The 24,427-nt window shown below is 41.1% G+C and overlaps 1 protein-coding gene across 1 annotated transcript in view; it reads left to right on the top strand.

Moving 5' to 3' along the window:
• The window catches only part of lpgat1 (lysophosphatidylglycerol acyltransferase 1), a 51,776-nt gene extending 27,676 nt beyond the window's left edge, over positions 1-24,100 (top strand). The window contains exons 6-8 of the mRNA XM_079641885.1: positions 6,204-6,330; positions 22,268-22,374; positions 23,812-24,100. Of these exons, the coding sequence (XP_079498011.1) occupies positions 6,204-6,330; positions 22,268-22,374; positions 23,812-23,963 (386 nt within the window). The 3' untranslated portion in view covers positions 23,964-24,100. The remainder of the gene's footprint in view (positions 1-6,203; positions 6,331-22,267; positions 22,375-23,811) is intronic.
• The last annotated feature ends 327 nt before the right edge of the window (positions 24,101-24,427 follow it).

Here is a 24,427-nt window from a genome sequence, read left to right as displayed (position 1 = left end):
CTTCCAAGTAAATCGCCGGAACGCCGACACCTCCTAATCTCCACCGCTCACCTGTTTTCTTTTGTGTTGCCATGAGTTAATCTCTCTGCGTTTGTGCGCTGGGCTAATGCTAATAATGCTAATGCAAGGATAATAAAATGGCGGCTTCACAAAACTCTTTTTGAGTTTTACGGGGCGTGGTTTGCATTCCGCCCAGCCAGAAATAGGAACCTTTTTCTTCCACCAAAGTAACTGCTCTCTAGCAGGGGGTAAAAAAGGTTCTGATGAACTAACTTTAGTTCCGGCTCTTTTTGGTGTGAACGCGGTATTTTGGAACTATATCGGAACTGTAGTGGGAAAAGTACCGCGGTGTGAACGCGCCTAATGGGGAGCTCATTCCACCATTTTGGGGCCAGGATAGCAAACCCACGTGTTTTGGTTTATTTGCAAGTCTGCTACTTTCTCAAAGTCTACATCTTTAAATGGATGCAGATCTAGATTTTCTTACCATAATCTTTGTTGGCAAAGGAGATTATCATTTTCTTTTTAGAACGGTATTTTCGATTAATTTGGAGAAATGACAGTTTTTCCAACACAAATGCTACTGGTCAGCAATACTGAAGATAGGTGGGATTTTCTTTTCGCTGTACCTTATTTTAATTGGATTTTCTGCACCTTAAACCCCAATGCTTTTACGCCACAAATATTCATGGTGAAGCAATACGCTGGATATGTCACATAAAAACTACGGTATAATAAGATTGTTTTTATTTTAACTAAACACCCAACAAAACATAAAAGATTTATCCTACTTCTGGCTCGCACTATCTTTCTCTCTAAATGTCCAAGGCCTTTCATGTGCAGTAGCTCATAGCCCCTCTGATGCAGAATGACTTGAATGCTGTTTTGTGGCTGCGTATGAACTCTTGATGGATTCAGCGCACTCTGGACGGACAGCTAGCAGACAGTAAGGACTTATCCGCTGAATTTTACAAAAAGTATATTTAATTAAAACGGCTGACTCCACCTTTTTAACTAAGTGAAATTATCCAGATGACACAGTAAACCCGCTTCTTGGAACTGTCCCCAGTGCACAGCGTTAAAACGGACATAAACATACCGATGCAATGAGTCCCTCATGTCCGAGCTCACTCGGTTTACCCAGCGGACTCTCCTGGCTCGGGTTCAAAATCAATTTTAAGGGCGTGCTGCGTTAATAGTAATTTGGAGAGACTTTTGGCCAGCATTATTGAGGAAGTGGCTTTAGCTAACGCAGCTCTGTGTCCGCAGCCTCAGCACTAACAGCATGAGGCTGTGTGTTGGTCCCTCTGCAGGACAGTCTGTCAGGAGCATCTCTTAATCAGCCATCGTTACATTTCAGGAAAGACGAGCCCCGCTTCATTTATGTGCTAAAATATGCTGTATGTGCAAGATTTTGTTTTGCCAATTAAGCAGAAATCCTTTACACAGTCAACAAACACTGACGGCAGCAGTAGTTTTGTTTATAACCTCTGGCAGGAATGGGATTTTAAAAACATTTTAGACATGCCAATCCTTGACACGTCACATTTGATTTCCCCCTGCTTTTGTTTCAGTCCATGTCGCACTTCTTTCTTTATCTCTCTGTGTCCTCTCCTCTGTTCCAGCAGCAGGATGAGGGGAAGCTGGTTGCTGCAGTAGGGCTTGTCCTTCCATTTGAATCTAGCTAATGGCATTAAAACCTAGGGCAAGAAAACACACCCCCCCCCCCCCCCCCCCACAAGAGCGCTATGTCCTGTATGTGTGTGTCTGGCTGGCTGATCAAAGACACAGCTCTGTCTCCCTCTGACCCTCCCTGATGCTCTGCAGCGCTGCCCAGAGCTTGCTGACTCACTCACAGACAAATGGGCCACTGGGGGGAAATAGGATTTGATGTAAAGATGATGTGTGTGCCGCTGTGTATCAGCCATGCAATGTCAACCGGTCTAAATACACTGCTTGGCACGAATACAAAACACACGGGTCACCAGTGCGGCTCACAGCCTGCAGAAAGGCTCTTTGTGCAGCTATATGATAAGGCTATAAAACCATGTGTGTGTAGTTAGCAGGTATGCAAAGTTCACAGGTGAGTCATTAAGGGTGGGAATGCAGCGCCGTAACACAGGTAAAGGTGTACGATAGCACCGACCAATCAGACGCCATTTTAATCGGTGGGTGGATTTCAAGTGTTGTAATTGGCCCGCAGAGTGGCCTGATAGAGAGCCAGAGATCTGCCAGTGTGCTTCCTTCCTCTAACTGTTTACAGAAGGGCAGGGCGTCTCTGATGTCACTTTAAATTACCACGGCTGCTGTTATTACAGTATTGTTTGTCACAGAATTGATACCTTGGCTCAGCGCCCTTGTTCTCTGGCGGGCCGCTCGTGGGAGACGATGGCCGGCTTTCAGCACACTTGGACAAATATCTAGATCCAATTACCAACACAGGGACCGCTGGTGTTAGCCAGTCTCCTCAATACCCTATCAAGTCTCTCTAATTTTGGTATAAATTAACCAGCAGCCTGTGCCTCAGCGTTTTCCCTTCCAGTATAAGTTAGTTAGTTAGTTTGATAAGATAGGATATACGTTATTAATCCCAAACTGGGAATTGTTTTCAGTTGTTTGTTTGTTTAGATCCCCACTTGCTTTTGCAGCTTTTATTCCAACACAGTTTACGTGGTGACTATATAGAAATATGCATTTACATTACTCTTAACAAAACATGACCATGACACACAGTGATGCAATGCTACTCTACATAAAACATAAAGAATTGCTATAATTTAGGTAATACAAACAAATAATAAAGACTGGTTTAACTGACTCTAACATAAATATCACTATACATAGAAGGCCCTTTAAAACCCTTACACACAGGAGATTATAAACTATTCAAAAAAATGCTTTCGCAGCGATTTTGGAAGTGATTTCCTTTCTCTGTATGTTACTGTACGTTGAACTGATGTTATTTTATCTTGTGGTAAAGTAAAACACGCTTTAGGAGCAGAGGTGTCATTCCTTGGCTTCTGCCTTCACTTTTCATGTAGCTGTTTAGCTAAACACACTTCCAAAAAAGGTTGAGGACTAGTTGAGGCATTTGGTTTCTTGTACAGAAGCAATAAAGAAACACTGAAACAGGTTTGGACAAGAAAATCCAATCGTAGTGATAAAAAATCCAAAAAGAGATAATATATAGCACGGGAAAACACAACATTGAAGCCCCATGAGAAGTGTACTACTGTAATGAATCTAGTAGATACACACATCCAATATCCATATTGCCATAAAGCAGTCCGGCTGATTGATTTGCAACAGGTACAATACACAAGAGGAAAGGCATGGCTGCCACAGTACAAACAGCTGTAAATCTAAAAAGGCAGACAAAGGGGGTTGTTTTGTGCTTCATATTGCTACTTTGCCTAACCCTTTATTCAAATTATTCCAAATAACTAGCATTCACATGACATGTTCTTGTTCTGAATCTTATCGGTGTGAAGATATCTAAATTAGGACTTGTTAGAAACTTCTCATGTTGAAATGCTGTTGACTCTTGACTGTTTGTAAAGTTAACGTATCTGATCGGTTGTAAAAATGTAGCTTCACTTTGTCACACGGGCCTGGCATGTTGACTTTGCCCGGAGAGGGAAGTGTTCGCTGCACAGTAACAGCAGCCTGTGACATTAGGCAAGCATCAAAGGTTCAGGGGCAGGGGCAGGGGCAGGGGCAGGGGCGGGATCAACTCCTGAACAACAACAAAAAGCCGGCGTTTTATCCAGTTTGTACACAACGATGGAGAAACTTAACAAGCAGCAGTGGTCCACTGAAGAGACCAGCTACCTTCTGGGAATCTGGTCTTCTGAAGAGGTACAGAGGAAGCTGGAGCACAATCGGCCATTGTTGTTGTTGTTGGTGTCAGCTGTGAGGGGTTTCCGCGCGGTTTGGCTTTATGAAGCAGGCACGCAAACGGTTACATCATGACGCAAACGATGACGCAATGACGCAGCACCAGTCGGACTCTGGGCAGTGTGAAAAGAGCCGGAGCTAAACCGAAGAACCGGTTCTGAACCTGAAAAGCTCTAGCACGGAGCTTGAACCGGAGTTGCGTTGTTGTGAATGAGGTATAAGATGTGTTTGGATTAGCTCTAATGCTAATTGCGAGGAGAAGCGTGTAGCTTTTGTCCAATTTGGGTTTAAACCGTTTTGTGCTCTTGTTTTCTCGCATCACTCCTTAAAGTCACACACATTGACATAATATAAAATATATGTACATCCTTACTGTCAAACACACACACACACACACACACACACACACACACACACACACACACACCCACACACACACACAGTAATGTTTGAGTCCTGTTATGTCTAATGTCTGATGTACTTCAGTCCTGCAATAAATAACAGGCTCGAGGATGTAGAGAAATGTTTTCCTTTTTATATGGGATTTTACAGCTGTAGTTCGCAGTCATCTTTAGTCAGATACCGTAACAGAACCTCATCATTTAACTATGTCATTATAGAAAACAAACAAATAAAATGGTTGTTTTTTTTGCATTTGAAAAAACCCCACATTTAAACAAAAACAAGGACGTTCTGTGGAAAAACACATTTCATTTCACTTCTCCGAAATGTAATTTCCTGAAGCCTCACGCCGGAGGTGATACTTTCTATTACAAAGATTTCAAATATATTATGTTACCGGCTCTCTATAGATACGTTGTCTGGCTTAAGCCTTTTCTTAGTCATTTCTTTCATAGCCGCTTCTGTCAGTGAATCCAATAAGTATTTAGTTTGAATATTTGTGGACATTGAATGTAGAAGTCTTTATGTTTCATTTGATTTGTGGAGACATGCCAGAGAGCTGACCGTGCATAATGTACATAAATACTCTCACACATGTAGCCTTGCAGCTGACAGATATGTATCACATGTTTAGCATCCCCCCTCCCATCTGTCAGCCTTCACGTCCTGTCTCACTTCTCTTCCTCCTGTCTGTCTTACCCTGCTATGAATGGAGGGTCCGCTAGTCTCATATTTTACAGTTTCTATCTGTTGTAATGTAATGGAAACAATTCAGAGAATGCCATCACTTTACTATAATGCTGTATTTAGAAATTCTATTATGCTTTTGGGTAGGGATGTCCCGATCACCTTTTTATGCTCCCAATCCGATTCCGATCATTTGATTTTGACAATTTGCCGATACCGATTTTTCCCGATCCGATCTTTATGCAATGCATTAAGAGAAAAAAAAGAAAAAAGCATTCAAGTTGTCCCTTAAGGTTATTTTTTTATTTAAATTGGATATTCTAACCAACATGGATATAGCTTCTTTCTTTCACAGCAGCATTGGATCAGTTCAGTTGTGCAGCATTGGATAAAAACAAAATAAAGCTTATCAGTACTCGTTAGCTTACTGCTACAATTAGACACTGCGCCTCTGTTGCCAGATTTGAGAGAAATAAGCAACCAGGTCTATGAAAACAAGCCCCAAAGAAGCAACACATACTGTACATGATGTTGTGTAATTTTAAACCAAAACAAAGGCCTCAGGATAATTTTAAGACTTGAACATGGTCATTTTTGTTTTGTAACGTTGAATACAAAAAAAAAAAAGTATTCCAAAAAAAAAAAAAAAAATCCCAATCCCCGATTTTTTTCTCCCGATTCCGATCTTTTGAAAATCACGTGATCGGCTCCGATCCCCGATCACGTCATCGGATCGGGACATCTCTACTTTTGGGGTTTTTATCCTCTTTCCTGTAGTGTGAAGGAATTTCTCTCTCAGTTTCTTTACCTGAAAATTAGCATTATATGTCTACTTATAAACATGGGAAAGACAATACTTATAACATCACGATATCCGAAATCTAAGAACATATGTATCTCAATATCATATGGATATGTTGCCCAGGTTATATGAAAGATTAGCTTTTTAGCTGAAAATGTGTCTTTTACTGTGACCCATTATTTTTAGCTGCCCGTCAAACTCAGTTTTTCATCTGTATGACCATTAAAGTGTCTTTGAATCTCTTCCTAGGTTTTTTCCTTAACCAAAGAGCCTTGTTCCTAATGGGCTTTTCTCTATGTGGAGTATTAAGTATACCTTACCTAAAAAACTGAGAAAACCTGAGCATGTTTTTCGCCTACATCCCTACCTTTCATTTGTGTCCTAACTTCCTTTATTTGTGTTTCTTCTCCAATAGGTAATAAACGTAAAGGCCTGCAGTGGGTAGTAGACGTGACCATAGCTTACCCCAAAGCGAGACCCATGGACATCCAGACCTGGATCTTTGGCTACAGACCTCCTACAATCACACATGTACACTACAGGTAAGAATACAAGTGATTCACTGCATCCACCTGCTTTATTCTCATGAGAGGGAAACACCACAACCATTTTTACTATGCAAAGGTTTCCTGCTGCCCATATGCAAATAAAGTGCGGCACATTACATCATGGAATAAGTGAAACCTGAGGTTGGTAGTCTTGTGACATTAAAGGTGGGGTAGGTGAGTTTGAGAAACCGGCTCGAGATACACTTTTTGTTATATTCCATGGAATTCTCTTAACATCCCGATGGCAATGAATATCTGAAGTGCTTTGACAAAAAATCCATAAAAAAATTCATCTGTGGAAGCCGTGGTACTGTAAAAAGCACAACCAATCATCTGAGCCGGCTAAAATAACTGGATGGCCTACCTGCCTGTCAGCCTTCCATCTGTGCACAAACTTATCTCATGCCCTCATTGGTCATGTGCGCGTTCGTGTGTGTTGGAGGAGGGGCTCTGTGAGGAAGTGGCAGATTTTTTCCGGTTGTGTATTTTCAAATTCTAGCGCACTCGAGCTGGTTTCTCCAAAATTACCTACCCCACCTTTAAGAATGTATTCATTTATTTCACTTTGGGCGGTTTATATTGCAAAAGAAAACCTAAGGACAAAAGCTGTTTTATTTCTTCCGTCTTCCACATATTTCCTTACTTTCATTACAACTTCCAAATATACAAAGACAATTAAGCCTTGGGAGGGCTTGAGAGAACATAGGATAAGAATGAATTATGTTTGCTATGTAAAACAATATGACTTGGATACCTGCACACAACACAACGTTGAAGACAAACAGAAGAATTGGTAATGTCTTCTGTAACATAAATGTACTATATCTATCCACTCAGTTCGAAAGTAACAAGCGCCTTTTGAGCACTTTATATACAAGTCGCTGTTAAAATGCCAAACAAATATTCATCTTCCCTGAAAATGTCCTGAAAGTCATGTGGAAAATTGTAGAGCAGATTAGGGTTTATTAAGCTTTTGAGTGCTCTTTGAATCTCTGCAAAGGAAGGCCTTATCACGGGAAACTCCCAAAAGAGAAGCCAGTGATTGCTTCCTGAAACCCACACTGTCTCCAACATTCGGTAATAGGGAGTAGACTTTAGATTAGTATATTTATACCAGGTCATTATGGCTAGTGAACTCTGTGACAGTGATACAACGGTGGCCCTTTGCTCCTGTCCCTCCACATATTTATCTTTAAGAATGTACTATTTATTGCCGTCAAAGGAGAAATCAATACTACCAGATAGACACGTCACAGGTTTGTAATAGAGAAGCCAGTCACTTGGGTTTGGTGCACATACTTTGGGACTGTTGCTGTGACTCACTGCAGCAGCGTTTTGAGGAGGGAGAGCTTGAAGTTCATCCACCCACTGATAACACAAGTTCACGTTCACTTTGCATTCCTACAGTAGTGAGTCAGCAGGACACTCCTGACATTAAAGGGTCCCCGTGGAGTGGTAGGCCTTAAGTAGAGCTATGGCTCTGTGTTTGTTCTGTTAGAGCAGGGGTGTCAAACTCAAATACAAAGTGGGCCAAGATAAAAAAAAAATGGGTTCTAGTCGAGGGCCGGACTGGTTCGATGTTTATTGCAAAACGTATTGAAATGAACTTATTGCACATATTAAACCTGGAACTAACAAAGCTTAAATTATTGCCTATTAAAACAACATTAAATAATCAGTTGCATTCATTTCTTATGGCTCTATCTGCAGCTTTTCCGGAGTCATTTCTTATGATAACATTTTTCCACAGCTTCAAAAAAACAATTTCCCTCAAAGAAAAAACCAAACATTCAAAAAAACGTGCAGAAGGAAGCATCCATTAAACTCAGTGTGCTGCTCTGTGATGCTAGTTCCAGCAGATACTGTACTTGGCATCTCATCTTGGGTGCAAGTTCATCAATGTTTGGGCTCAGGCTCTGAGCGGAGGAAATCCTCAGGATTGCGTGAATGTGTGCGTGCAATATACCTGCGGGCCAGATCTAATAGTAATTAGAAATTATCCTGCGGGCCGAAATTAAATCCCCCAAGGGCCTGATTTGGCCCCCAGGCCTTGAGTTTGACACATGTGGGTTAGAGCAGGGGTCCCCAACCCCCGGTCCGCGGACCGGTACCAGGCCGCGGTGGTGTTACTGCCGGGCCGCGAAATAGCTTTTTTTTTATACCAGTCATATTATTTCATCCAAAACATACAAAATAAATCAAAATTGGTTAGCATAAGGCAGGGATCACCAACTACATTTGTCCAAGGGCCAAAATGTATCCAATAGACACTATCGCGGGCCAGCGATTTTTATATAGCCCAGAATTTTGAAGTTGTTGACCGGGGGGCTGGGGGGTGCTAGTGGAGCACGCTCAGGTACTGCGGACCGCATAACGCTTAGCAGACTCTTCACGCTAACATAGGATCACTTCTAGGCAAGGTTGGGAGGGTTATTTTGTAAATGTAATCAGTTACTGAATACTGAATACATGCTCTGAAAGTAATCAGAATACAGTTACGTGTCAGATTACTTTTAGAATACTTTTGGCTTACTTTATTTTTCCATAACAGATGGTTATGTTTTGGTGAACAGGAGACACTTATTTTATTGTTTCAATGGCTTATCAAGAACTCAAACACAACATCTTGGTGTCATTCTGGACAGCTCCCTCTCATCTGCACCCCACATAAAAAACATCACCCGGACTGCATTCTTTGTACTGTCTTAAAACCTTTCCTTTGAATATGTTATGAATTGTAAGGTGTCCTTGGGTGCTTTGAAAGGCGCCCCTAAATAGAATGAATTATCATTATTATTTATTATCTGAAAGGATGTAATAACTTTTAAAACTTTTTCCAGTCACTTGCCCCATGCATTCAGCAGCAGCAGGCCATTCACTTTGATTTGATCCCGTTATGAAATGTTATCATTTCAACAATAAATAAATGCTACATAAACGTTATCTTACATATTTTATCTAACCATCTCCGTTTCTAACTTTCAATATATCTTAAAAGAGATCTCTCTCACTCATCTGCGTGCGGGGGCGGGGCCTCACAGACACGCTGCATCTCTCTCTCGCTCACAGACATGCTGTGCAGTGTGCACACAGTTCTGCCGGTGTCGGTACCATATGTGTTCGGGGTCCGTCTCTTACCAATGACGTCACGACGTCAATGACGTCACGCACACCAATTTCCCCGCAGGCTAGACAGTCAAGAATATTCTAATTAGCTTCGGCTTGATGTGGAGATGTGATTTGATGTGTCGTTTGTCCCCCAACTCCTCTCCAAAGTTTAGATATGTAATAAAAATACTCAGGGGACTTTCCTGAATGTTCAATTTGTTCAACTTCAATTCGGTTCGTCATGATCTGTAGATGTGATTTGCCCCCGAGCACCCCTGGGTAAATTACCGTACAGCCAATCACAATGCGTACAATGCGTGACGTCATTGGTAAGAGACGGCCCCCGAACACATATGGTACCCCGAACACATATGGTACCGACACCGGTAATGAATATTGCATTTTGTGAGGAAACTTTTCCACCAATAATTCCAATAAGTATTCCAAAATGTATTCACTTCAGATTTACGAAAGTAACTGTAATCAGATTACTCGTTTTTCAAATGTAACGCCAGCTGAATACAGTTAGCCTACTTGATTTTTGTATTCTGATTACGTAACGCCGTTACATGTATTCCGTTAGAACCCAACCCTGCTTCTAGACTACTGTCCCGAAGCTCCTGCCTCTCTGTTGGACTCTGTCGCAGTGGGGCTACTGCTGTGGTGCGGAGCGCACAAAGCAGACTCTTCACAACAAGGATCACTTCTTCTTCAAGGCAGGGAAGGTTTCGCAGTACGCAGTCTACTGTCTCGCAGCTGCTGCCTCTCTGTTGGACTCCGGTACTGCACATTACTCATGAGACGTTGTAAAAAATGGGTGGGGGGCGAACGCACTAACCACTCCGCCACAGTCACCCCCGTCGTGCGGGCCGGATGAGAATGTCTGGCGGGCCGGATGTGGCCCGCGGGCCGTCAGTTGGTAGTCACTGGCATAAGGTCTCAGCCTCTCGTGCGCAGAGAAAGTTACAGGTGGTGCGCCAATAGGAAGTGGAGCGCACAGGAGACAACCATTTAATCGCAGACTGTTATGTTTGTGGGGGAATGGCAGTGCATACATTATTTGAGATATATTTAGAACTCGGACTTCATTTTAAGGACATTGCGGCCAGGGGTGTAGAGCTATTTTTTTAAATTGTAAAGCCTCTTTCACTTCATGAAATGGCTGCAGCATCAGGAGGCAGCCTCTGAGAAGTGTAGCACCAGCGCATCCACACCGCCTTCACTGTGTTCCCCACTGCAGGCTACTACGTTTCAGCCACACACACCTCTACACACACACACATCGAACGGCCCGATTATTCCCCCTATTACTCGTTGTATGAAGGAAATGTCCGGTCACAAAGGTGCATGATGTGTGTGTGTATGTGCTCTGCTCAGCTCCGCTGTGTGTGTGTATGTTCGGTGCGTTTGTGTGTGTCCAACAACGGCATTTGTTTTCAAATTACCATGAACAGTAATTTACACACATCTGGCCAACTGGGTGTTCCCAAAAGAAGTTAGTTTAATCTTAATCTCGATGTAGTGCTAAATGCTGTCGGAGTGCACCGGAACAAACGCCCTGGTATGACGTTATTATGGCTGGCAAACAAGCCCAGGGGTCTCCCTGATATTTCAGTTATATCAATATGTGTACAGTGGTCCTAATTTGTTTTAATTGTATCCTGGTTTTAAACGTTGTTAATATGTTTTGAATGCATATTGTTCTATTATTTGTTCAGGCTGTTACATACAATTAGCCACCATTGCCACCTATATTAGGCTATATTATATTATATATTATATTAATATTTGTAAAGCGGTCCTAATTTTTTGTTTTAATTGTATCCTGGTTTTAAACGTTGTTAATATGTATTGGATGCATATTGGTATTTCTTCAGGCTGTTAAATACAATTAGCCTCTGTGGTGAGTAAATATTCAAATCAGTTAAAATTGACAACCGGTCCGCAAACTTTTTTTAATGTATCTGCCAGTCCTTGGCACAATAAAGGTTGGGAACCCCTGGGTTAGAGGGTCCTCGTTTCGACTCCTACTACGATACATTTAAAAACATTGTAGCAACATTTAGAGCTGAAATAATTGGTTGTTTAAAAGATTGACTTGTTTAAAGGATTTTGATAAGTGATTTTTTTTTTTTTTTCTTTAGTCTTTTTTCAGTCGGCCAACGTGAGGATTGCTAATTTCTCATATATGGTTATATAAAGCTATATATATTTTGGTTTGTTTGCAAAAGTGGAAATGAATGGCCATTTTACAGAGAAAAGGAATTTATTGAAGCAGATTAAGCATTTAATTAGTTTAAAGCCAGTGTTTTTTCAAGGTTTGATAACCTTTATTTAATATAAGTTAGCGTCTGTGTCAGATAAAACACAGATACGTTTTTAGTTGCTAATAACAAATTGACATACTTACCTAACATACATATCAACTGTATACCTGTATTCTGCAGCTAAGAATAGCCCTATGCAAAGATAATGCATTTGGGCCCTCCCTATTGTCCCGCCGTCACTGCTCTCTGTTGCTAATCCACCCACTCGGGGGTATGATGGAGGTGGGCCAGGATTGCATTTCTTTAGTCTCTGTCTGAGATGAAGGTGGCCCTGTCTGTATTGTCTTGTTGCGGTACATCATAAGGGACGTATCCAGACGTAAGCCGCAGTGACCAGGTACAAGTCATCTTGACCCCTTTTGGTTGTGTTTTGCCCCTGAACAACCTCCTCACAAAACTTAATGTGTGTGTTCACCTCTGTGGGCAGGCAATGAAAGGGTAAAGTGAAGCCTGATTTATGAAGCCTTGCTCTCTGGCTCCTCTCTGGGGGCTTCTCCACCCACTTCTGCAAAAGCTAAGGACTCATTAAGTCTGTAATTAGACGGACAGCGGATGCACCGGTCCCACCCCAACGCTGAGACCCTTTATCAGCCATCGACACGATCGGAGTCCCTCGCCTGCTCAGCAGCTCTGCAGGCTGGGGACACACAGCGAGCCCCCTCCCCCGACAGAGAGGAAGCTGTTCCTGTTCCAAGCGTGAAGACGAGGCTGATCAGACAGCAGTTAGGCCCATGCTGGTGCAGGTGGAGCGTCAACAAGAGGATTAAGATCAGGGGAACTCTGCTGGAGAATTTGCAATGTGATGCACTTTGGAAATGCAGATAGGAGAAGAGGTTAGACAGGTTTTGCCCCAAGCATCACAAGAACCATTACTACAAAGACACTCGCAGAGCACATACACTTTGAAGGCCAACAGTCCTTTTGGCAATGTTAACGGAAGTGGAAAACAGTTTTGTCCCGGAAATCAAATATGTACTTCCTTTGCCCATGCGTCACCTTTCCACCAAGTTTCGGGGAAATCATGCTATTACTTTCTTTCTAATCCTGCTGACAAAAACAAAACTGAAAACATAATAATTGAATTTAATACTAAGACAAGTTAATGAATTTCGACCACTCCTGTGTTAAGGGAGTACAAATCTGGCTTTCTTTTGCTTCAGCAGACATTATTACCTTTATCATTGCTTTCAGGGGGGGTCGGTGATTTCTACCTTCACCAGAACAGCAGGTTGTTGTGAGTTTGCTGCATTAGATGGTGTGATTCTCTTTGATCGTGTGCAAATTGAACCAAATGAATTCCAATATTGGCGTCAAGATGTATTTTCCGAATGTGATAAAGTTATTTCAAAGTGAGGTATATTTGGGAGTCAGAAATCACCCGGTGAAAGAAATGTGAAAAGTACTCAGATATTTATGATCAAATTGTGTTATTTTGCGTCAGGGATGTTATGGAAAACATGGTTCCTGTTGGCCGGGACAGCATCCAGAAAATAAGTTATTGTTATGATGTCCGTGCTGAGCTAAGAATGAGCATCAAAATCACGCTCAATGATGTGTCCTCTCCTCTTCTGATCACATAGGGGGTTCCCTCTCTAAGTGTGTGTTTTTAAAGTATATCATACCTCGGGGTCCCCTTAGATTGTTCTTAGACTATTATAATAACCTCAGAGTTGATGGTGTTATCAGAAAACATGCAGAGAGGAGAATCCTCCGGCCTCACAGGAGCTGTGAGAGTCAGCCGTTTGCTCATATCGGTGATTCAGCATGTTGAATCTGCAGCAGAGCTGAGGCTGGAGCTCCAGGACCGGCTGTTCAGCTTCAGGAAGAGGACAGTTCCTAAGGATTCACTTTAGCATGGAAATGGTTAGCTAGTTTTTGGATTTTGTAGAAGGAAAGTAGGATGTGCTTCAACATGAGAGCCTCAGTTTAAGTTTTAACGAATGAGACATACCGGTACTCTCATTTGTTTATTTTTGCTTTCATCACAATGGAAACTTGATTTGTGTCGGAGCGCTCTAAGTCAATATACTGCCACTTTACTTCTTGGGGTTATATTATATATTATTATTTTATAATTTTTACTTAAATTGTTATGTTTATATGATACATACTTTATTTTAATTTTAATATTTTTAGTCCAACTTTTCAGGTTTCTATAAATATTAGATTTGATTTACCTTTTTTAATTTATCTGAAATGGAAGAACTGCCATGGAATCCAATTCCCCAGGACAAATAAACTGATATATTCTGATCACCTTCATCTTAAAACAATCTAATTTAGTTTTGTATTTTGCTTGTTTTTTGGGGGGATTTGCTTGGCCGTTTGCTATTCTTTTTTTTTAGATAAAATATATATAATTCAGATATGGGACAAGTCATCTCCTCTCTTGCAGGCCCTGAGCGTACGTGTACATTAGCTGTTAGCTGGACGCCACATGTAACCTAGTGGTGTGTTCAAGTCCAACAGAAGACATTGAGCGTTTGTGTCATGGCCCTAAATCCTGCGTCCTCAGCTTGGCAGATGTTATGTGAGCTGACATTGATAATAAACGGTCGCCCTGTTATCATTTTACGGCTCTGTATAGATTACTACTGCGCGTGAGCCACAGATCCAAAACATTCAACTGACAATGAAGTCATATTGTAGATGAATCCACATACAGCACCTTTTCTTTTTACCTCCCTTTTTTCTCTCTCTGCCTCCTCACCCCTCAGCCTCTCTCTCTCTGTGTCTCCTGCCCTCTCCCCATATAATCTCAGTCTTCCAGATTGCAGCATCATAAACCCTTTGAATGGCAGATGGAGAGTCTGGTGGGTGTACAGAGGCCGGGTGACTGAGGGCAGTAGTGGGAGTCGAATACGTTGATTTCTTTCTTCTTTTAAATGCACCGTCTCCTCTCTTTTTTTTGTGCTGCTGTGTGCGTTTCTGAAAGCTGCTGTTTGAACATTTCTGAAAGGTGACGTGATTTATGGCGTCTGCGTGGTCATCACATGGAGAGCTGCACACCTGGCTCTCTCTCAGGCACTGAGGCACATTTTCTTTCTCCCAAAGCACTATTTAGAAGGTTGGTGTAAATCAGAACCTGCATTTCCTACTGTTCCTTCTTTTATTTACTAATGTTGTTTAATGAGGTTCATTCAACGCCTAAACCAGGATCAATATCTCGTACACTGTTGTTTTACCTGCGAGTTTAATGAGTACCTTTGTGGTTAGAGGAAGTGTCTCTGAATTATTAATGAGTAGGGTTTATTTATTTTTAACTAGAGTCTTCAGAGGACATTTGTTGACTTAGAAACACCTACACTAACAGAGGTCACCCCCCATCTACAAAACAAGAGAGTGTCTTCAAGTCCTAATGGCCTAATTTGACTGAGATAAAAGCCTTAAGAGATCAATTTATATTACAAATGATTAACTTAGTATTATTATCATTTTAGTCTAAGTTTTCCCCAAGAAATCTAATTTACAAGACTCAATTCCAGGAGTGTTGATCTCCTGATGTTTTGTATGAAAAATTGTCTAAAAATGTAACTGCAGAAAGATTTGAGTGCAACGAGTAGTAATCGTACTTGAAAACCCAAGTGTGGTACTATTCTTTCTGGATATGAAACCATTATTAAAAGTAGGAAAATAAGGAATATTTGTATACCTGTATTTAAATCATAACTTATAGGTTCTTTTGTTGCGTACAGTTTGCATTTGGGACGGAGTGTCCCACTTTACACTTAATCTGACCTCGTAAAAATAAACTGCATGGTGTTGTGTCATCGGAGACTCAATAAACTGGGTTGGGGTCACAGAGTCCATCTCCACCTGACGGAGGTTTATGGCCTCTCACATCGGGCTGCTGCACTGATAAGAGGTCGATGCTCCAATGGAGGACAAAAGCACGTGTTTGCTGGTAACTCGAGTTTAGATCCTTAACGGAGTTTAATGAAAGTTTGATTTAGTCTTGAGCAAGGAAAAAAAAAGTTAACTGTTTTGGTGATGGGTGTCTATTATCATTAGCATGTCATGCAACAGTTTTATTTTTGCATTTTTATACTTAGATGTCATGAAGAAATACCTGATTATAAGTTTTTTTTTTTAAAGGCTCCAACTCCACCTTAAACATCATAAAAAGCAACAAAAAGAGAAAATAAACCGAAAGTACTGACTGTAAAATCGAATAATGGGATAAATTAACAAGATAATATGCAACAAAATCACTGCAAACAAAGCAAGTAAGATATGGGATTCCCCCAGCAGTTGGTGCTACAAAAACAATCATGCCTTTCAAAAATGTTACCCATTGAAAATACTTTGATCATACTATTGTGAATATGTTTTAATGTAAACAGTCTCTCAACTTATAGCCCTTTGACCAATCCCTTTATATTTCAGTAGAGGCGTTTTTCGTGTCAAAACTATTTCCTGGAACAAAGACAGTCCCGAGCTTGAGTGAAAGCAGTTTAAAGACTACATTTAGCAATTAATGAGCAGACATCTAACGTCCCTTAACTTTTCTCTGATTGCTGATACAAGTTTGCCATTCAGCAAGCAAGAGCCCATTACAGTGGTTTCATTATGCAACACAAAATAAAATGAATACAAGGAAATCACCAGAGTATTCTTTCTTTAATTGTTGTTGCTGCTGGTCAAACTGTCCCTCACACCACAGGAGGACTTTGAGAAAGACCTTTTAAATCAGCAGTTTGGGATTTTGAGCTTTTTTGCACTTAGATGAGGACTCTTATCTTAACTAGAAGAAGACGGAGAGCAGCACAGGAGACTCTTTTTTTTCTCCCCAAGCCACGCTAATCTCAATGTTCACCTTTTGCACCACTGTGCTCGATAACAGACCTCCCAGGACACCTCTTTGTTCCTAAAGAGAGATGTAGGGCCGTAGAGAGTCCCCTAACAATGACTGGTGGCTACTCTCCAAAGAGGCTTGTCAAGTGGACAGGCTTTTCCTGCAAGAGTCCACATTTAATTGGCTTCCCAGCCCATTCAAAGGGGTACACATATCTCAGGAGAAGAGATTTACAGAAGCTAAATGGCTAAAGGGTGTATAACCTAAATGTGTCTATTCTTGTGATAATAAACACGTCCAGAAAAAACAACCGCAAATGGCAGCAAGGATGTTCATCATCAGTTGGATGAGTAGTGTATTGATCCATTTTGATGTACTTTACTTGAGTATATCCATTTTCTTGATGACATTTTTTTCCAATCCATTGCAATTCAGAGGTTAACAATGTACTTTTACTTCATTACGTTGATGTTTAACATTTGGTTACTTAATTAAGCAGCATACAAAGTAATTAAAACTAGCTGCACCTTTACCAGCTTTGATAACACTTTAATGCATAAATACTTATAATCAAAACATCATATATATTACTCTGAAATGGGCCAATCTGCATAATGAGTACTTTTACTTTTTGAACTTTAAGTATATTTTTATGCTAATATTTTTGTACTTTTATTTGAGTAACATTTGGATTGCAGGACTTTAACTTGTAGCAGGGTATTCCTACAACTGGTACTTTTACTTAAATACAAGATCAGACCTCTGGACATATCTCTGATGTTCAGGCGTATGGACAGAGGAAGCTGCAGCTGTCTGTCTGTCTGAGCGCCAGAGTGTCGGGTTAACATGCAGGCTGCTGCCAAGTGGGTGAGGGTGGAAATGAGAGCGTTGCCGTGGCACCATGCCAACACATCACCACCACTACCATCTCTACTGTAACGTGCCGCTGCATCTCCTGGCACAACACATACCTCCATACTCTTGTTTGTTTTTACTCAGCATAATATAAAGTTTCAATTTGTTACACTGCTGTCAACAAAATCCCAGCATGTCTTTGAGGTAACTACACACCGATCGATCAAAGCCCGTTTGATTTCTATGTGCTGAAACTGGACCGCTGAGGTTTCGTTACAACCTGTTACAAGTAAGCACCTAAAGTACCAGCTCTCCAAGGTATCCACACATGCTGAAAAATGTACTACTCAGCGTAAAACGTATTTTAAGTGTAGTTTAAGTAATAAAGTATCTGCTGCTTCAATGTAAAGCTAAACTTCTACCTCTTCTTAAAGGTGATTATGCAGAGAAAGTTGCATGATACTGAAATACAATAAGCTTAACGTTAACATCTGTAATGTCACACTAAAAGCTATTGAATTCAAAAGAAATTGGCAACATTTAAAAAATAAAAAAGCAATGATTGTTTCAGTGTTTCAAAATACCAAGCCAGGCAGCTGCTTAAATGTGAGGGGATTTCAGGGCAGGAAATAAACCCTGTGAACCTCAAGATGCTGTTGAGTTTTGGCTGTGTGAAGTTACATGTCATGTGAAATTTGTTCTCCAAACAAACCTGGCTGATTACCAATGATACAGGGAGACACTGCATGCTATCTCAGCCAGAGTTCCCGTTAGCCGGTAATTACCGGAGTATGACCGGTAAAATATGCTGAAGACCGTTAAATCTAAATCTCTCCGGTCAAAATGTCCAGTCAAAAATAATTTCCCCTTAGCGCAATACCACATCAGTATGTGACAGACAAGAAGAGTATGTGACGGAAAAGAATAGTCAATTCTAATGTCTAACATTTAATGTGGAGAAAGAGATGTCCTGTATGGGTTGATTGTGCGTTGATCTGTTGGTAATGCCTCGGGGTTCCGGTGGGCATGTAAACAAATGCATAATGCTGCACTATACTTTGTGGCCTCACCCAGTTGCATGATCACATGCAGCGGTGAGCGGAGCAACACACACACTTCAGGTTAGAATATCACAACGGACATGTTGACCGGCAAACAAATATTCTAACGGGAACTCTGATCTCAGCATGTCTTTATGCTGTAGACCCAAACGAGCAGCGCCTCCTCCAGCCTCAGCTGGAAACCAAAGATCCTGATTCCTCCATGAATATTTCAGCTGCGTGAAAGCGTTGTGGCCTCCACCTGCCCCCCGAGTCACTAAATGCTTCTGATAAGTGCCCAAAGCCCGGCAGGATTACACAGCTATCGGTTTGGCAGGCGTTCTCTCTGCAGCAGCTGTGAAACGCTCTGTTGGCTTGCATGGGTTAGATTTAAACATTCACTATTTAATGACCACAACACCGCCGTCACCGATCACAGTGAAAACGCACCGTTACAAGTGAAATTGTATGCGTAAGATTGACGGAGGAATGTACTGTACGCTCTGAGGGGGACAAAAGCTAAATGTATTTTAGCAACCTAAGACAAGACACACCTTAATAATCAATATCAATATAAGTGTAAATTATATTTAGAATATTTTCAATAATTTTCCTTGCCCGTCAGACATCCATTTAAACAAATAAACTTATGATGAAAAGAGCATAGTTAACTTCATCATACAGTAACATCGTCTTTTTCGATAGCTGAAATAAAAAACACAACACGCCAAATCTAGGATTAAATCCACCAAACGCCATGGAAGAAAACTGTATTTTACCTCAGAGAAAGAAGGTTGTTTGTCCACCGCCGCCTCAGTTGGTTAGTTTATTTGCCTTTGCTGTCTGACATCAAATAATATATTCTGTAATAATCTATTTCTCTAAACTCTATACTGACTTTGCTTTAATAAGTATTACAACCCCCCTTTAAAAACTAAAAATGGGAACTTCATGTGCAGCCAATAAGAAATGAGCATTCATCGCCACAGCAGTTACAGGAAAACAGCTTTATGTTCTTGTGGTACTTGATTTCACTTCATTGCTATTTTCTGTCTACATAGTATTCTATCAGTCTTATGATGAGGGAGCATTGATTTGACTGTTATTCTCAGCCTCATTCTGAATGTATCAGTGCTGGTGACTAAAAACATCATAGACACCTGATATCAGCTGAGGCTGTTGGTGAATCATTGTGAAATCAATCTCTTTATCCTAACATCAACAGGTCAGGTGGCCACAGCAGCTTACCTCCATTTTAAAGAAGCCACTATAGACCTTTTGGAGACAGTGGTGGATTTTAGTCAGTGGACGGTGGTGGTGAAGTCCATAGGAACTTTGCTTGGCAACTGGAAGGTCACTGGAAAGACCAAGTGCTACCGAGGTGTCTCTGAGCAAGGCACCGTTCCCTGCACTGCTCCCCGGGCGCCGTACATAATGGCAGCCCACTGCTCCTAACACTAGGATGGGTCAATTGCAGAGAAACCGTTTTGTTACATAGTACCTGTACTACGTAATGACAATAATATGTAATAATATGTAATCTGACAGGTCTCTCTTGAAAATCAGACCTTGTGTCTCAATGAGATCTAAACCTGTATAAATAAAGGCTAAATAAAAAAAAATAATAAGTTGAATCCTTTTTATGTTGGATTGAACAGGAGTTTATGATGCTGCAAGGGACATCAAAGTTTCTCCACTGAAACAGGACCTTGTTGTGCCTCGCCACAGAGCGACGCCCACACAGTGAACTGCCGGATAATGAGTAGAGAGTCCGTGGATGAATGTACCAAACAAACACAAGTCACTGCTGAACCCTCAGCTCCTGCCCTTATTTAAAACGTATGTTCAACTTCTAAATATACTGCGTTATGTCACAAGATTACATTTGTCATGTGGACACCACGTTTGGACATGTTTTTAACATTTAATTCCATGTATCGGCACAGCAATCAACTCTTTTTACATTATGAATGAAGATTTTCTGGACGAATCATTTTGTCTCTAAAATGTCAGAATTATTATTATAAGTCTTCAGAGGCAGCCTTGATGACTTTTTGTGTTGCTTCATCTGTCCAAGAGTCCATAATTAAATAAGACAAATAAAAAAACTAAATTCTAACATTTCAGGAAAGATTGTTGGGCAGTTTTCCGAGAAAGTGACATGATGAGCATTTAATTGATTTAGTCGCTCATTATTTCTGAAATCAGACATTTCTGCTAATTACCAGAATAAAAGCACTTTCCAAAATCATATATTTCACAATGTATCCAGACTCAAGCAACACTTCAAAACAATCACCCCTGTTGGAGAACTCCTGACTATTTCCTATTTTTAAAAACCTATTTTAACTCAGGGTATTATGGCTTATGATGAACTCATGTTTTCTCCCCCACAACATAGGGGACAGAGAGGGGGTGTCTTTTGTCCTTAAACTGGATTTAAACCACAAGACATCCTCCTGACAGTGCGGCTGTCTTTTCCTTAAATTGCTTTTTTAGTACATTGAGGCCTTCAGGAAATCAATATCGTATCACTTATTACTTCCCTCTTACAGAAGCTCTCCTCGTACGCACATGTGTACTTCTACGAAGGACAATACCCAGTCGGGACTATTGAGCAAATGTTAAGTGCAGGAAACGCTGGTCTGAGGGAGGAGGCGGTGGTAACCTCTGTCTGAAGGTGAGCAGAGTGTTTTCAGCGCAGCCTGCTGGGGACCCCTTCTGGTTACACTCCTAACCAGCACTCTTTTTACAGCGGCCATGCACTGCTTATTACAACCTTTAAAAAGAAAAGGTGTTTGTTATGTGTGGCAGGAAGTGGTCGTAGAATTAAAGGTGCTAGTGGAGATTGACAACTAGATGTTAGTCAGGCTAATGAATAAAGATGAAACAATTGAGTCAGTTTTGACATTAAATAGATTTGCATCGAAGGTTTTAAGTCAAGATTTCTCTGACAGCAGACTGATTTTCTTAGGAGGCAGAAAAATGTATACCTTTGTTAAGGGTGAAGAAACAGCGTGTTACAGACGTATGAACTTAATCCATGATTTACTACCAAATGTTGATGTTATTATATTCTTCATCAGGGTATACCAAATAAACAGAACCACATAATCATCCTACTTTAGCAGTTATGCGTTTGGTTTGAAAGGCTTTTTGTAAATATTCTTAGTGGTCTTACCAATAAAGTGTCTTGAATTGTTTTAATAGTTGATAAACAAGATCAGTCATGGTTTCTTTTTCAAATGTTGACTCGTTAAGCCAACATTTTCAAACTAAATGTTCTGTCCCCTTTGCAAATAAAAATAAAAAGTAAGAATTCACCATGGGCCGTTTTAGTCTTTGCTGAAATTCTTTGGTTTATCTAAAAACTTAACAGTATAATATCTATATTTTTAAATAATCACTACTCACAGCCAACTAATCACTCCCTGTCCCCCACACAGATGAAAGAGTTTTCCATGGTTGGCAGAATCTAATAGTGCTGCCTCTCTAAGTCTTGGTGGCAACATTGATTTTTACTTTTTCAGTGTCTCCTCCCGCACACTTGTTACCAAAGCATTTTGTGTGTCTCCTGTCAGGCTCCCCTCAGCACTCCTGTCTCTCTCTCTAATGAGGCGGCCGGTTAATGAATCCCCAAAACAAGCTGCAGCTACAGCAGCACACACACTGTAATAGACTCCGGTCTGCGCTCAGGGACCACAGCTTCCACGATCAATGCAGAGCGTTTGTGCTGAGAGAGACTTCAGTGATCCTTTTCTGAGTGTCATCTCACCCCCTGTCTGCCTGTCTCCCTTCTCCTGCAGGATGTACCCAATAAAAGAGGTTCCTGTGGAGGCAGAGGCCCTGACTGACTGGCTGTATCAGAGGTTTGTGGAGAAGGAAGAGCTGCTGAACCACTTCTACGCCAAAGGTCTGTTTCTCCCTCCTTCAGTATAAACATATATGAAATATACTAGATATATACTGCAGCTGTGGCGCACATGTTTTTCAAAAGCGTATTTTATGAACACATATTTGTCCGAGCTGTACTCCTCTGAGTGGGCGTTTCCCTTAGCAACGTTTGACTGACAGTTGAGGGCCACTGTTGCTAGGAGACAGACTGTCAACTTCCGTGATACAGCACTGGCATCATATTATGCCTCCTACTTACACCATTAGGAATTTAGAAACCCTCATTTACAACATTTAGCAGGATCCATCCATTTGACACTACTTTGTACTCAACTCAGCTTGTTGTAGGTGGATAAGTGGAAGCTCTGACAGATGTAATTACACTTTTAAAGGCTTCTTTGTTTTTGTTTTCTAATCATAGGGATACTTTGCCTGTACCCTAACTAGGGCTGTACCCGAATATACGTTTGTTGGATTACTATTCAGGTTTCAATTTCGTTATTCGTTTTTTCATTTTTTTTCCCTTTTTTTCCAAATTGAATTTATTGAAATCTCCAATATGAACGTAAGAGCTTGTGCCTCTTTGGGGGGTGCTAACACTTAACCATAAACGTTATCGTTTACTTTCTCCGTCTTTATATGTAGATATGACTTTTCTCCGTTAATCTCCGTCACGTTGTTTCCATAGCAACAACAACAACTTCCTGTCAACAGCGCTAACTCTCCTTCAAAATAAAAGCATGTCCATACAAAATAGGAAGCCAACACAATGCGATATCCTTTTCAATGTCAAAGAACACAAATTGGGTTACATTAACAAATAACTCTAAAACAACAATACTGTAGAGTAACAAAATGAATGCCGTGAATACACCGAAATGCACGTGTTGAAGCGGTTCGCTGCTGATTACTACGCCCCGCCCCCGCGCGCGGGCCGATGATTCGCTGCTGATTACTACCGAATATCCGGAGCCCGAAAAATGGTATTCGGGACAGCCCTACCCCTAACCTGTGGTTTTGAATGAGGGTTATTGAAAAAAATAGGACTCCCTTCATGCATGGCGAAGACATCTATCTGCAGGAAACCTGATTATTACTACCCAAAATATGGAAAACAATGTTTCTTGTCACATTTTCTTGTATGCATGTGTTGACTGCAAATGATGAGTCAGTCAAACCTCACTGGAACAAGTAGTCGTGAAGTCTTAGTCCTCAATACCTGGCATGTTCACATCATATTGTTGAGCTAAAATAAATTAAAGGGGCCCTATTGTGATTTGTTTGGGATGTTCCATTTCCTGTAGTGTGTTGTATACGTTTCTCTGCTTGGAAATGGTATGCAAAAAGTTCCATGATGATTTCAGTTCGACCCAAAAATCACAACATCTTGGTTTAAATCTTCTGAAAAATAAAAAGGAGCACAAAAGTGACTGGTCTGTATTTCTGTCCTCCACAGGATCATTCCCCCCTCAAGACGGACAGAAGGAGGTGGCGTCCCGGCCGATGATCCTCGACCCCGTGTGGCTGTGTGTTGTCCAGTCGATTGCGTTCGCCTCGGGCTACGCGTGGTACAGCGTCCTCCAGTACCTCTACTGCTGTTTATTTTGAGCGCGCTGATGAGGCGAGAGTCTTTATTGGACCACTGGAAGAGCCTCAGGATCAGTTGGTGTGTGGCCCAGCGTCACACTTGCCCCCTACGATGGATGAATGTACATTTACAACAGTGGAGAGACTTAATAGCAAAACAAAAGAAAACATGAGGAACACACAGAAAACAAATACAATAAGGAACTGGTCACAGGCATAGTTAACTTGCACACAAACCTAAAACCATACACTCGCTCCAACGGCCTAGCAGAATAATCTCTCGCACTTGTCACGACTCACATTTTGATGTTTACACGTCCTCATACATGTAGGCGCTCACACTGACATAACTTTGTATTGGAAGTGAACGAAAAATGAGGCTCAGGACTCCTCCGGAGGACGCTCTGGACCGCACTCTCTCTTCCCCTCTAGGCTTTAGCCGTTGTAGTTTTACAGAGTATAAAGTATGTATGAACGTGTGTGTG

Source organism: Notothenia rossii, assembly GCF_949606895.1.
Source record: "Notothenia rossii genome assembly, chromosome: 8".
NCBI classification, from domain to species: Eukaryota; Metazoa; Chordata; class Actinopteri; order Perciformes; family Nototheniidae; genus Notothenia; species Notothenia rossii.
Note: the sequence above shows the minus strand (reverse complement) of the source record. Positions and strands in the feature narration are given on the sequence as shown.